Below are 13,816 nucleotides of genomic sequence, written 5' to 3' on the forward strand. Positions count from 1 at the left end.
AGACACATTCATATGCTAGTGACTTCTTTGAATCCCACTGGAGGGTGTTACGATTGTAGTTGCTGCAAAGTACTTAAACTTCAAGGAAGAAACGCCTGGAGAATGGCTTAAGTATTATTTTAACTAACACTAAAAAAAAAAAAAAAAAAAAAAAAAAAAACAAAAATCCTCTTTCTGATCTGTGCACTTCAAGCTTTGTTTATTCCATGCAGTTAATATGCAACCTCCTCCTCCCCCCTTCCAAAAAAAAATCCCTCCCTCTACTTCTAGTTCAATGCTAAAATGACATTTCACAGTACACGGATTTAGGCAGTGACCCATTATCTCCCTGTATTCTGCGGCAGCGGTACATGAGCCGGCTCAACTTTTCAGTCCAGCTTAGAAGTGTTGCCCATTAACTAGACTTCCTCGAGTCAGAGCAGATTGTGGGGTTGGTGGAACAATGATGTCGGGGCTTCCAGATCGGTTTGGCAGCTGCATTGTTCTCCGAGGGGAAACCAGACGCACTTAAGTCCCGCTCTCTTTCATGGGCTTTTGTTCATACCAAATTATTCTTTCACTGTGCTAGTATTCATGATGGTATGTTAAAGGAGCGCATCCTAGCAACTAAAGGCTGGTTGCTAAGCAGCCTCGCTTCCAATAGGGGTTTCTTGTTTGAGACTTTTTTTTTTTTTAATTTTTCTTTTCGGCATCAGTTCTGTGAAGGCCACAGTGTTGGTTTTTTGACTGTATCCTTTTATTGCGATATTGTTGTGATTTGTTACTAGCGCTGTGCTATCGAGTGAATTATGTTAGTTAGTAAATCACTGTGTGAAAAGCTTCATTTCCTAAATTTGCATTGTGTTTAATCTCTGGTATTGCTTGAAATCCTAAAGCTTCGAGTGAAGATAAAGTAGTATTCCTCAATGCGCTGCCTGAGCGTATTACAGCCCTACTGCCTTCTAACAAGATCAGATCTAGGAAACTTCAGAGTATTTTCTTTCCTATCAGTCTTGCCTGGATTAAGGGGCTGGGAATGAAAATGCTGATGATTGATTTATTTCTTTGTTTTAACTAGAAATGCTTAGGTAAAGTTTTTGCACCCCATAAGCAAAAAGCTCCACCACAGTGGTGAGGTCATGACATTCAACACCTATAGAGTCTGCTTTTACTGAACCAGGGACTGAATTTTTTGCTTGATTCTCTCTAGTCTTAAGCCTAGATGGATTTTTCTTGTCTGCACTCTCATATCTTTATCCCAAGAGGAAATTATACCGTATTTTAAAAACACTGGGTCATTCTTAATTGCTGAGCTGTAAGGGGGTGAGAGAGTTAACATATTTGGAGACAGAGATTTGGGCTGTTCAGGAGACATAGGTGTAATTTGTTTAACTATAGGTCGAGAGATACTGTTTGACATAATGTTTTTTCTCAGTATATCCTCCTTGATGAAATTTGTGTCCATAATGTATCTGTCAAGTTCAAGTGAAGTCTTTTGCCTCTACATCTTGCTTTTCTGTACTGCCTTGCAAGATGGAAGTGTGAAAGAACTCTTTGTTTCATAGCCTTCCCTTAATGTAAATTCCTCTTTTTCATGGTAGCCTTGCAGTACAATTGGTCCATATGGTCCATTTATATCTGTTACAAATAATCTATTTTTTACTTTATTGAAGCAGTTAGCAAAGATTCCTGTTTAAAAGAACAAAGTAAGGGCAAGAGGTAGTAATCCTTGTGGTGAAATGGGTGGCTAACTGATGTGGCCTGCTGATGTGACAATCACATGGAGTCCAGAAAACTGCAACTTTTCTTCTTCCATTCTTCCTGCATGACTTTTATCTATATATTTAGCTTTGATTCCGCACAAGGCTTACACAAGTCTAGTCAAAGAGTTGAAATCGGCTTTTAATTTTGTTGCCTTGTCAGCCTGATGAATGGTCGGTTGCAATCAGTGCAAAGACTTCCATTGGCTTTATTTGCCATTAGATCAATCCGTGTCTGTAAATGCTGTGTGTGTTAGTTATGCAGCACTCTACTGAGAGCAATTAGTCTTTCTTGACTTAATTATCACTTTATAAGGGAATTCAGAAATAGTTTGAGTGTATTCAGTTGAACTGATAGTGTCTTTTAGGGCCAAAAAGTTTTTATTTAATCATGTTTTCTGTTACTAATTCATGTTATGTGTTATGATGTCTTGTATTTGGTTAATAAGCCAGATAATCTAGTACTATGCTAATTTCTTTCTCTTCAACAGACAGTTGAAGGTGTTTAGTTTAAAAAGCTTTTCTAGTACTTGTATTTTTTAACTGCAATTTTTTGTTATTACTGTCTTAAGCTAGAAGTATCTTCGTTTCTTTAAATCATGACAAGAGTTCTTTCTCTGTGTTAGAGTAGGTGAACTTGTAGCATTCGGTTTCCTATTCTTTCATAAATCCATTTCTAGAAATGTTTAAGTAAAAGCATTTGATATACTCAGAAAATATGATGAATTGTTTATCCCCTTAGCTGTGGATGTTCCTTAGGAAAAGTTTTCTCCAAAAAAATTCTTTCCATGGTTGTTTTTTTTTCCTTTTTTAAAAATTCATATTTCTCTGATGGGAGAGAATAAATGCAGTTCTGAGGAAGCAGCAAGAAAATACAAAACAAGTAAGATGTGTAACCTGTTGCAACATTTTTGTTCTCTCTTTAGGAATACGGAACACTTTATATTCAGGGATACAAGAAAAACAGCAAAGTGGAGTCAAGTACATGCAGCAGCTTCATGGGCTTGAAGGATCATCTGGGGCATGACTTAGGCCACCTTTATGTGGGGAGCCCTGGAACACAAATAAATGCAGTTGTACCTTGGTCAATGGCGGAGAAGCCAACGATGGATAAGGTGAATTCTAGGAAAGAAGATGTAGACAAGGAGACATCTGAAGAGACTTCTGGAAGCTCCAGCTGTGACTCTGAAGAAAGCACAAATTCTGATAATGATTCAGAGAGACTGAATAATTCTGCATCAAAATCACATTTATTGCCTAAGACTCACCGACAGCTGTGCCGATCTCCTTGCTTAGAGCCTCATATACTAAAAAGAAATGAAATCTTGCAAGACTTTAGGATAGAAGAGGCTCAGATAGTACCTAAGGAAGTCAAAAAGCCCCCTGATGTGGTGAAAGAATATCAAACCAAACTGGAGTTTGCACTTAAGTTGGGTTACTCAGAAGAGCAGGTTCAACTTGTACTAAATAAACTTGGTACTGATGCTTTAATAAATGATATTTTGGGAGAACTTGTCAAACTTGGGAATAAAACTGAGACCGATCAGACTGTAACTAATGCTAACACTAGTGTAATGCGTGAAACGTCTTCCATAGAGTCTCAGAGGTCAGAGTCTCCACTGCAGGAGGATGTGACAGAGGATGGTGACAACCTGAGGCCAATAGTTATTGATGGCAGCAATGTTGCGATGAGGTATGTGACCATGAAGGTTTTGCTTTTATATTAAAATGGAAGCAATGACCGTGTCCCATTCAAGCACTGATGTTCACTATAATTGCCTGAAACTGTGTGCAGGTTCTCTCACAAGCATCTTCGTCAAGCACACAGTATGCCAATCTTGTAATCAGGCTAGAGGTCCGTAAGAGTTCGGTGGTTTGTACTTGTGGTTAGAACAACCAGAGGTTAATGCACAGCTCCCTGTCTAGGCAGCTATCAAATCTCTCCTTCTCGTTACCAGTCTAGTACTTAAGTGATTTTTAGTGTACTTAATAAACCTTTAGTAGACACCATTGCTATGGGCAATTCTGTATCCAGTTACATAGAGGAGGTTAAAGCAAATGTAAGATTCCTTAAAATTATAACAATAGTAACTTAGAAGTACGTAGCTTAAGGGATACTTCTTCTAGGCTATGCTATGATAACTGGTTATCAGATTTGAAGTTAGGTTTTATTACCTTTGATTCATAGAATCATAGAAAGTTTTAGGTTGGAAGGGACCCCTAGAGGTCATCTAGTCCAACCCCCCTGCAGCGAGCAGGGACACCGCTAACTAGATCAGGTTGCTCAGAGCCCTGTCCAACCTGGTCTTGAATGTTTCCAGGGATGGGGCCTCCACTACCTCTCTGGGCAACCTGTTCCAGTGTTTCACAACCCTCATTGTAAAGAATTTCTTCCTTATATCCAGCCTAAACCTACCCTGTTTTAGTTTAAAACCATTACCCCTCGTCCTGCCACTGTTGTCTCTATTAAAAAGATTGTCCCAATTCCTGAGATTACTGTGCTTTAGACTTTCACTTACAGGCCCACAGAGAACACATTTACCTACAGCATTCACCCATCCTGACCCCAGTCAACTGGGTGCATTGCAAGAAACTTGTCTGTGGGGAAGCGAGAGGCTCATGCTTCATCAGTGATTAGACAAAGAAGGGAATGGCAAAGTGAGATGCTGAGAGATGGGGGAGTTTATGGCTACATAAATGGTTAAATGGCAAATTGTTTAGTAGCTAATGGGGTAAATCAAAAGGATAATCTGATTACCAAAACTATGGTTTAGAAGGTCAATTTTAGTCTTCTGATGACTTGGTGTGGTTTTCATTAGCTTAGTAATATAAGTTTGTCCAAGACATTTCTGGGCTAAAGGCCTAGGTTTTTTAGCTCCTAAGCAAGTCAGGTACCTGAAGTACCTTTCTTAAAACTGAAATTTAAATAGAGCTCTTATTTACGCGAATATGTTAGGTTTTGTTTATTTAAGTAGATGTATTAGCCCATAAAGCAAGGATATTACTTCTTTGTAAACGGAGTATTCCTGTGAGTTCTTTCTAACGGATGTGCCATTCCTAATCTTGTTGTTCGACTTGAGCTGTAAAGGAAGTATGTCCAGTTGAACAAACACTGTTCTGGTACTCAGCCAAGAAGTTATCCAGAGACTTCTAAAAATGGGTTTGGACTGTATTTCACATAACTCCAAATCACTTGTGTAAGTGTTAGCTAGTTACCACAGCTCAGACTTGGTGGGTGGACTTAGGTTCACCTTCTCTCACAGACTGCACTGAACACATTCCAGAAGTAGCTCCAGATCAGTCACTTTTCCGTAACATTTATTCAGCTGTTAGCATAAATATTTAGGACCTGCCTTCTCTTGACCACCTACATAAAATGAGCCAAATATGAATGCATGATACAGGGCTTTAAAACGGATTAAATCTATTAATGTAACGGTCTTTCTGTATCCAAGAATCAACAATTCCTTTCTTGTTTTCTACCAAATTTAATCGCAGAAAAATTCAGTTTGGAAGGGACCTCTGGATATCTTCTAGTTGTCCCCTGCACAGAGCAATGTCAATTCAAGGCCATGTCAAGTTGGGTTTTGAATGTCTCCAAGGATGGAGACTCCACATGTTCTCTGGGCCAGTGTTTGAATGCCCTCACTGTAAGAAAGTTGTTTTTTTTTTTTATGTTTAAAAAACAGTTCTTGTATTCCAGTTTGTGCCCGTTGCCTCTTGTCCTGTCACTGGACAGTGAGAATTCAGTTTTTGTCCTCGTTATTCCCTCCCATCGGGTATTTATACACATAGATAAGATTTCCCCTGAGCCTTCTCTTCTCCAGTCCCAGGTCTCAACCTCTCCTTGTATGACAGGTGCTCCAGTCCCTTGATTAACTTTGTTTTCGTTCACTGGACTCTCTTCAGTATTGTCCATATCTGGTTTATACTGGGGAGCCCAGCACTGGGCCCAGCACTCCAGGTGTGTCTCACCAAGGCTGAGCATAGGGGAAGGATCACCTCCCTCGATGTGCTGGCAACACTTCCTAATGCAGGCCAGGAGGCTGTTGGCCTTCTGTGCTGCAAATGCAGACTGCTGGCTCCTGGTCAGCTTGGTGTTCACCAGAACCCCAAGGTCATTCTCTTTAGTGTTGCTCTCTGGTTGGTTGGCCCCCCAACCTGTACTGACTGGTGTTAGTCCTCCCCAGAGGCAGGACCGGCATTTCCCTCAGTTGAACTTGCTGAGGTACCTGTTGGCCCACTTCTCCACCCTGCCAGGGTCCCTCTGAATGACACTACGCCCACCTGGTGTACTCTTTCCAGTTAAGTGTCATCTGCAAACTTGCTGAGGGTGCACTCTGTCTCATTATCTAGGTCATTGACAAAGATGTTTAGCAGTGCTTGCCCCGGTAAGTGTCCCTGGGGTACACAAATACTGACCAGCCTCCAGATGGACTTTGTGCCACTAATCATAACCCTTTGAGTGCAGCAGTTCAGCCAGATTTCAGTCCACCTCTCTGTCCCCATATCTTGCCCATATTCATTAGTTTGTCAGTGAGGATGTTGTAAGAGACAGTGTCAAAAGCTTTGTTAAGGCCATAATAAACTGCATTCACTGCTCTCCTAATCCACTGAGCCAGTGATCTTGCCATGGAAGGCTACAACATTGGGCTAGTGTATTTCCCCTTCATAAATCCAGGCTGACTGTTCCCAACCACCTTCACCCATAATACGCTCTGCATAATTTGTTAGGAAAGGGCTTCCAGGAGGATTTGCTCCATCACCTTTGAAGGGATCAAGTTGAGGCTGACAAGCCTGTAGTTTCCTGAATTATGCTTGCCTTCTTTGAAGATGGACGGGATAGTTACTCTCTTCTAGTCCTTAGGAACATCCCAAATCACCACAACCTTTCAAACATTATGAAAAGTGCAACATTGCTCCCTCAACACTGTTGAGTACATCCCATCAGGGCCCATCAGCTTGGGAATGTCCCGTTTCAGTGTTCCCTAACCTCTGCTGAGGGGAAGTCTTGTCCTGTCACCTTTGCCCAACTTCCTGCACATCAGAGTGGACCAATCTTGACCCTGATGGAAGTGATTCCCGAAAATCAACCAGTTCTCCTGGGCCCCTCTTCTCTCTGGGGTCATATCCATTGAGATTCTTCTGAACAGGCCAAAGTCTGCTCTCCTGAAGTCTGGGGTTGTGATCTTGCTTTATGCCTTGCTCTTTCTTCACAGGATCCTGAATAGCACCCCTCACAGTCACTGCAGCCAAGGCTGCCCCTGACCTTCACACCTCTGAGCAGTTCTTCCTTGTTTGTAAGTATGAGGTCCAGTAGGTTCCTTCATCGTGTCCTCAGTCACCCGTGTTAAGAAGTTATCATCAGCACGCTGCAGAAGCTTCCTGGATTGCTCATGTCTTGCTGTGTTGGCCAGCCCATCGGCAGAGATGCTTTTGCTCTGCTTTTAGTCAGCTAGTGGCAAAGATGCTTTTGTTCTGCTTGGTCAAGTGGATCCCACCTTTTCCTAGATATCAATTCTTGTTTATGAAAGACAGTCTTATGTTTGTGAAAGATGTATCTCTGTTGCTGATACCAGCTGTGCAACCAGTTGTTTCCTTTCCCTTCAGGAAAATAAGTAATAGTAAATAGGCACTTCAAAAGGAAAGATTTCAGCTTTTACATGTAAAAGACCAGTGTTTAAAGCAGTTGGGGAGATACAGGAATTCACCTGCAGTTCAGACAATCTTGTTCAAATTTCTGTAAGTGCCCAGGATCCTGTTAAGAGTAACTAATCTATAACTTGGCATAGTCTGTTCTTTTCATTGCTCTTTCCTTTTCCAGGCTGTGGCCAGTGAGCTCACCTTGGAGATGCTAGCGGGAAAGGAAGACTGTAGATAGTCTTTTGAGAGATAATCTTGGGAGCTCTCTCCTATGTTCTCACAGAAATGAGTAGACTGTAATGTATATTCTTGCTCCCATGTTGTCGTAGTACACGTACTTGACGATACCATTTACTACTAGATTTATTCTACATAAGAACTGCTAATTTTCCTTCAAGGGATGTACTTGATGATGGAGGGAAGTTTTGTGGAGAAGGTTGAGAAGAGTGGTGTCTAATAATGTAAGTAGGCTGAGACAGCTGTCCTCTTCTGGAAGGATCAAACACTGTAAACAGCCCTATCTCTCCATTGCATGACTAATTAAGGACGCAGTTTCACAAAACATCTGGTGAATGACACGGAGTGACTTACTTTCAGCCTCGCCTCTATCCTTAACTGCCAAGGATGCTTTCCTGCCTGCATCTCATCTAGTGACTGTGTGGCTGCAAAATGAGTTGATTCAGCTTCCGAATTCAAAAAAGCATTATTTTTCCATTAGACCTGTAAATAAAACCTGATGTTTTTGTGGTTGGGAGAACAGCTAGGTCTAACACCAGGGAGGAAGGCTGTTGACTGGATGTTCATATTTGTGTAACTGGTTGCATCTAGTCAAGTGATAATGGGTGGATTTGCGTTCCTTGAGGGCAGCACAGATCAAGGCTTGGGCCAGAATAACTTACTCTGGCCAGCCAGAGCCAGCATGTGTGCTGGTCTAGTCTGGTGATTACTTGTGTTTCAGACAAGCTGATTTAGCAAACTGTAGTTAAAAAAAAAAAAAACAAAACAAAAAAAAAAAAAAACCAACCTCTCATTTTTTTCTGCCTTTCGGTAATGCTTGGAAAGCTTTTCTTGTACTTGAAGATGGCATTGCTTGCCATTCGTGCCTTAAACTGAAAACGGTCGATCAGATGCATCTTGTGCATTTCAAGTTTAAAGCTCCAATATTGGCTAAAGAATGTGAATTGGTTAAAGTTTTTAAAACAAAGCAAACCCCCTTTTTGCAGGCTGTGACTTGAAGAGTTGCCATTTGGTTTCTATGGCGTGCTTCATCTGGCCTTGTTCTTCCGTTATTCTAGCTTGCATGGTGTTGACTTAATCCTTTTCCAGAATAGGAAAGATGACTACGCGTTTAAGCCTAACACACAAAATCTTTTGCTAGAACGCTCTTAGAGATGGGTCTGATTTTTCTGTGCCCATGTGTCTGTGTAAACTTAAAATCAGAGCTGAGCAGCAAATTAGATGATCCCCGAGAGCAGCTGTGGAGCTCTTGCTGGATGCTGCCCACATCTAAAGGATGGGACCCAGGATTCAGTCATGCCATATCCGAGCAGTGACCTGGGTTGGCTTTCCAGAGAACTGTGTAGCTCTAACTCTTCTTCATAAGGTGGGGTTTTTATTGCATGTAGATGATGATGTTCTAATGCAAAATCTTCATTTAGAACCTTAGTCCGCGTAAGGCATTTGTCCATTGACATAACAATGCGCTCGGGGTCTTATTTAGTGTAAGCTGCACAGCATAGATACTAGACAAATGATACATTTCAGTCATTAGTAGTTCTGTATCCCTTTGTGTGATGAAATTTAAACTACTGTATATTTTCCCTTTACATAAGCGAGGTACACGAAAGAAGGTGATCTCTGCCCATCTGGCAACAGCAGATCGTCAGCTCTTTGCCCCTACATCTGCCTGTTCTCCACTGTGTTCTTGGACCTACTCTTCGTGCATCCTCAACTTTCTCAGCTGAGCCTCCGCAGTCTGAAATGAAGGGGAGAAGGTCCTGTTTCTCCATGAGGCAGCAGAGGCAGGGTTTTGAGGTTCTCTTTTGCCCCTCCATTTTATGACTTCCCTTTACCATTGAGGTTGAGAGAGAGAGTTCCTTCTGAAGAGAGATAAACACTGCAGCATGTTTACACAGTGATTTTCCTTTGCTTGCCCTTTTGAAGGATAACACTGGGATGCTGAAATTGCCTGAAATGGGTTATTGCTGTGATCCTTCTCTTTGCTGGAATCAAAGTCAGGCTTTTCCCACCAAGAAGTAAGGAATAAGGAACAGAGTTGTTAGTTAGAAACACATTTATTCATGTGCTTCTGTCCCATATTTGTTACTTTTCCCTGACTATCGCAGGTGCCTTCAGACTTGCTTTGCTAACAGAGAAAAGAACGAGTTTCAAATTTTACATAAATGTGCATAAAACTTTGTGTTGAAAGCATATAGGCAAGAAAGAAGTCTTGCTGTGCTCACAGAGAGAAACATGAAGGCAACACTGAAAAGCAAATAATTGGGTATTTTACTTGCTGTATTAGAATTTTTAGACAACCACTTTCAGAATGATACTGGCAAAAGAACTGACGTATTTTGATCACGTGCCACGTGGGTTTGCAGGTTAAGACCAGTGAGTCTTGTTTTGAGCAGTTAAGAGTCTTCTGAAACCTTCACCCTTAGGATTCCCAGGCCATGGAGGTGATGCACGTCAGTTCCACTGTTGGAAAACCTTGGCCTGTATATTTTAAACGGTGCTTGATGGTACTTCATTGGAGAAAGGAAAATGGAATGTGAGCTAACCAATGCATACTTCACTTCTATCTGTGAGAGGAGGGTGCTTATTTGGGGGGTTTGTTTTCTAGTTAAATTCCCTCCCACTTGACAGGTGTTTTACGGTTTTCTTACAGCTTTCCTGCCCAGCCATCCCTCCAGCTGTGCATGTTCTAGGTGCTTGGTAGCATCAGAAACACATGCCCAGGCCTGACAGACGTGACAGAGAGCCCAGCACCGTTCAGGAGTGGCATTTGGCTGGAGGAAGTGTGAGGTACCCAAAGGTGCCTAAGCTGGCATTAGACATCTCTGCTCTGGCAACTGAGTCTTGTCTCTCTGCGCTAATCACGAGGCAGGTCGTTTGGCTGTAGTGGAAGGTTTGTGGATACCCTGCCTACACAGAAGTTTTTCCACAACTGCAAATTACTGCCTGCAGTGTCAGCCAGAGGATGATTTGATTTGTCTCATCTATGCCAGGTGTAGTTTTAATCTGGCAATTTAATTGCGTATTTATTACAACAATGTAACTAACAGTTCAGCTGCATTAACCTCTTCTCAGAGTGTGTGTTGCTATGCTTGGTCAATGTGATGGTACCTTGGTACCTTGATTCGGACGTTAATCTTTCAGTGGCACGGCTGTCTAATGCAGCATTTTCTTTGTAGTCTGACTTGCTTCTTAGGTTATATTGAGAAGTCGCTTTAAGGAATAGATAAAAATATTTTCCCAACAAGTCATGGTCACGTGTATAGGAGCTGGTCACCGGCAGCTTTGTGTGTGACCCCTGTTTGCCTGTTCTGACCTCTGACTGCTGGGTGTGTGACTTGCTCGGTCAGACACCCGTGTGAGTGTCTAGCTGGCGGCAGCGCTTGCCGTACACCGTTGAGTGCCCTGGCGCTGGGAGCCCTGCAGATGAAAGGTGTTTTGAAAGATGTTACAGCTTCCAAGGCTTTTTTTCCTTCAAAGACCTCAAAGCATTGGAGTAATTTGTCATGGGCTAATGGAAAAAAAAATGTTTGGGAACTGTTTCATCCGCTTCATGTCAGCACCAAAATGTATATATAAGGAACAAATGCAGGACTAATAGAAGGCCCAGGTTACTAAGAAGTGCTTTGGGACAAGTTATTACTATGATTAGGAAATTAGTGCAGCTTTGGAAAAAAAAAAAAAAAAAAAAGGAAAAGGGATGAGGCTAGTGACAAAACCAGGCTGCCAGGCTAATGAGTCACTAATCTGATACAAGGTGGAAATTCTTATCTCTGTGCAATGGACTGAACAGTGTTTTCCTCCTATAACATGATGGAAGAAAATAGTTTGGTAACTCTCTAAGTTTATTGGGCTGATCTGTGTTTTAGTTTTGTTGTTCCTGCTTTTAATCAATATGCTTTTACATGGGACAGATCTTGGTGTGTCCAGATTTCAGTTGTATAAAAACCTCTATATATGTTACAACAGGTGTTACTGTAGACCTCAGGTCTACTGTCTCTTGTCATCACAGTGTATGTTTTTTGTAGCTTTCAGTATCTGAGAGATCTGTGTTGGTTTGAATAATTGGTTAGAGCATGCCAGAAGTCTTGCAACTATTGTAAGTATTCAGTGTTTTAGGAGTATACCACAACCCTTTTCAAGACCTAGTTGCTAGGAAGGTAGCGGAGAAAATGAAAATGTTCTCAATTGTATTTTATCACTTTCTACTAACTCTGCTAGCCTAGAAAGTGCTTGATTGATTTTTTTTCTCAGGAAGTGTTGTATTGCTTTTTTCTTTTCTTTTAAAAGTAAAACCACAGCTATCAACACGCCAAATATAAAAGTGATGATAAAAAGAATAGTTCTTGCATGGTATAGAAGAGAAATAGACACTTCTTAAGGAATATACTTTATCTTCCTTCACCTCAGAGTGATAGAGTAAATATAGTCAGCAAGCAGAACCAAAGCAGAATACACCAATGTCTCACCCAGGGCTACAGCTGTCATCCTGACTGCTCTGAGCTTTCACGTGCACGTAGTAATTCGGAAGTGATTTTTGGAAGAAAGTTCCTGACAAAGAAGTACAAACGTTACTCCTCTTCTTTACAAATAATCAGAAGGGAAAAACTCAGAGGAAGCAGCGTGATTTCGGTCTTTTCACCATGTGATGTATCATAAAGCTGATGAATCACAAAGATTACAAAAAAGAGAGCATCAAATCTGCATGACAGCAAAACAGAAGAAAAGAACAAATTTTAATTGCACGTCTTTTTCACAGTCTTTCTCACTAATCATTTAAATTTCTTGGAGTTTGTATCCGCTCAGATACCAGCTTAGGCATGTGTCTGAAAAGAAATGGGGAAGAAATGTGAAGATTTATACAAGCTATAAATCCACTTGCTCAGCAATGCAGAAAAGCTAGTATGCATTGCAATGCATTTCCAATTTTTGTTTCTTGGAGTGTAAGTATATGTAAAATTTGTGTTCTGGATGAAATAATTTTACTGGTCTGTACTAGGCAAGAGAAAACTAAGGAGCTGAACTGCCTGGTCCCTACCTCTGTCTTTAAAAGTATGTCTTGAATTCCAGTCTCATGGAAAGCAATAGGCATGAACGTCCATTTCATTTTGAGAGGTCAGGATTTCATTCCAGAAATTATATCTGAGACTCACGGGAAGAAACAGACCGTTGCTAAAATGTAGCCTAACAAAATGCCTGTTCGCTGTCAGGAGTGAAAAGCGGTTTTACCCATTTGAAACCATGGAGATTGTTTAGAGTAATAACAGTACAGTGATTTCACTGGAATTCAGTAGCTGGAACAAGCCCTTCCCAACTGTTTTTAAATGGATTGCAATGTGTTTATGGTTGCACGTGACCTGCTGATAGCATGAACAGTGACTGCTTGCATCAGGCTTTGCAGAGGAGGCCTTATGGCTGCTCGCAGGGTTCTGATCTGGTGTTGTCACAGGGCAATGTAATTAGATCTGCCATGTCTGGAAATAATGTTCGCCGTTTTTTCTATGCAAGTAGTACAGTTCCACACTTAAATCCAGATAACAGTGGTGGGGTCTTTTTTTCTTTTTTTTTTTTTTTTTTTGTCTTTTGTTTAGGGCCTGTGGCCTGCAACACAGCCTCTGCTGAGGGTGATGCTTTGTGAGAGGCGTTAACCGTGACTCATTCTCTCTCGACAGAGGTGAAGGTGTACGCCACCTCCTTCGCAGGCTTCTGGAATCTGAACGTTGCTTCAGGGTTTTTCTCACTTCTACTATGGTACTTCATCCCTTGCACAGTTACTCAAGCTCCCTCCAAGTACCAAGGAACATACAGCAGTGCTGTTTTAGAAAGCTGGAAATAGCAGGTTCTTAAAAATGGCCCTACTAAAAAAAAAAAAAAGTTTTAAAATAACTTTCTGGTGTTTGTATTTGCCTCAAAACATGCAAGTAGGAGGAACTTCTAGGATCCCTCTGGCTGTCCATCATCATATTGTCCTCTTCACAAATCACTCTATGGTGAAAGAATTGTGTTTTACCTTTCTGGAAAGCAGATTGTGGCATACTTGCTGTGCACAACGAGCCAGCCAAGCAAAAGGCAGCGGTTTGCTGCCATGCCCTTGTGTTCCTTCTGCTACGTAGAGCCGTGGGGTTGGGAGGGACCTCACAAAAGTTGCTCATCTCCTCCTCTGCATGGAGAACCCAGACTGGCCCCAGAGGAGCAGT

At 41.5% G+C, this 13,816-nt stretch overlaps 1 protein-coding gene across 1 annotated transcript in view; it reads left to right on the plus strand.

Moving 5' to 3' along the window:
- ZC3H12C (zinc finger CCCH-type containing 12C) overlaps positions 1 to 13,816 on the plus strand; it is a 45,851-nt gene that overhangs the window by 17,502 nt on the left and 14,533 nt on the right. The window contains exon 2 of the mRNA XM_075418521.1: positions 2,666 to 3,432. Within this exon, the coding sequence (XP_075274636.1) occupies positions 2,738 to 3,432 (695 nt within the window). The 5' untranslated portion in view covers positions 2,666 to 2,737. The remainder of the gene's footprint in view (positions 1 to 2,665; positions 3,433 to 13,816) is intronic.

This window comes from Opisthocomus hoazin, chromosome 1 (assembly GCF_030867145.1).
Source record: "Opisthocomus hoazin isolate bOpiHoa1 chromosome 1, bOpiHoa1.hap1, whole genome shotgun sequence".
Taxonomy (NCBI): domain Eukaryota; kingdom Metazoa; phylum Chordata; class Aves; order Opisthocomiformes; family Opisthocomidae; genus Opisthocomus; species Opisthocomus hoazin.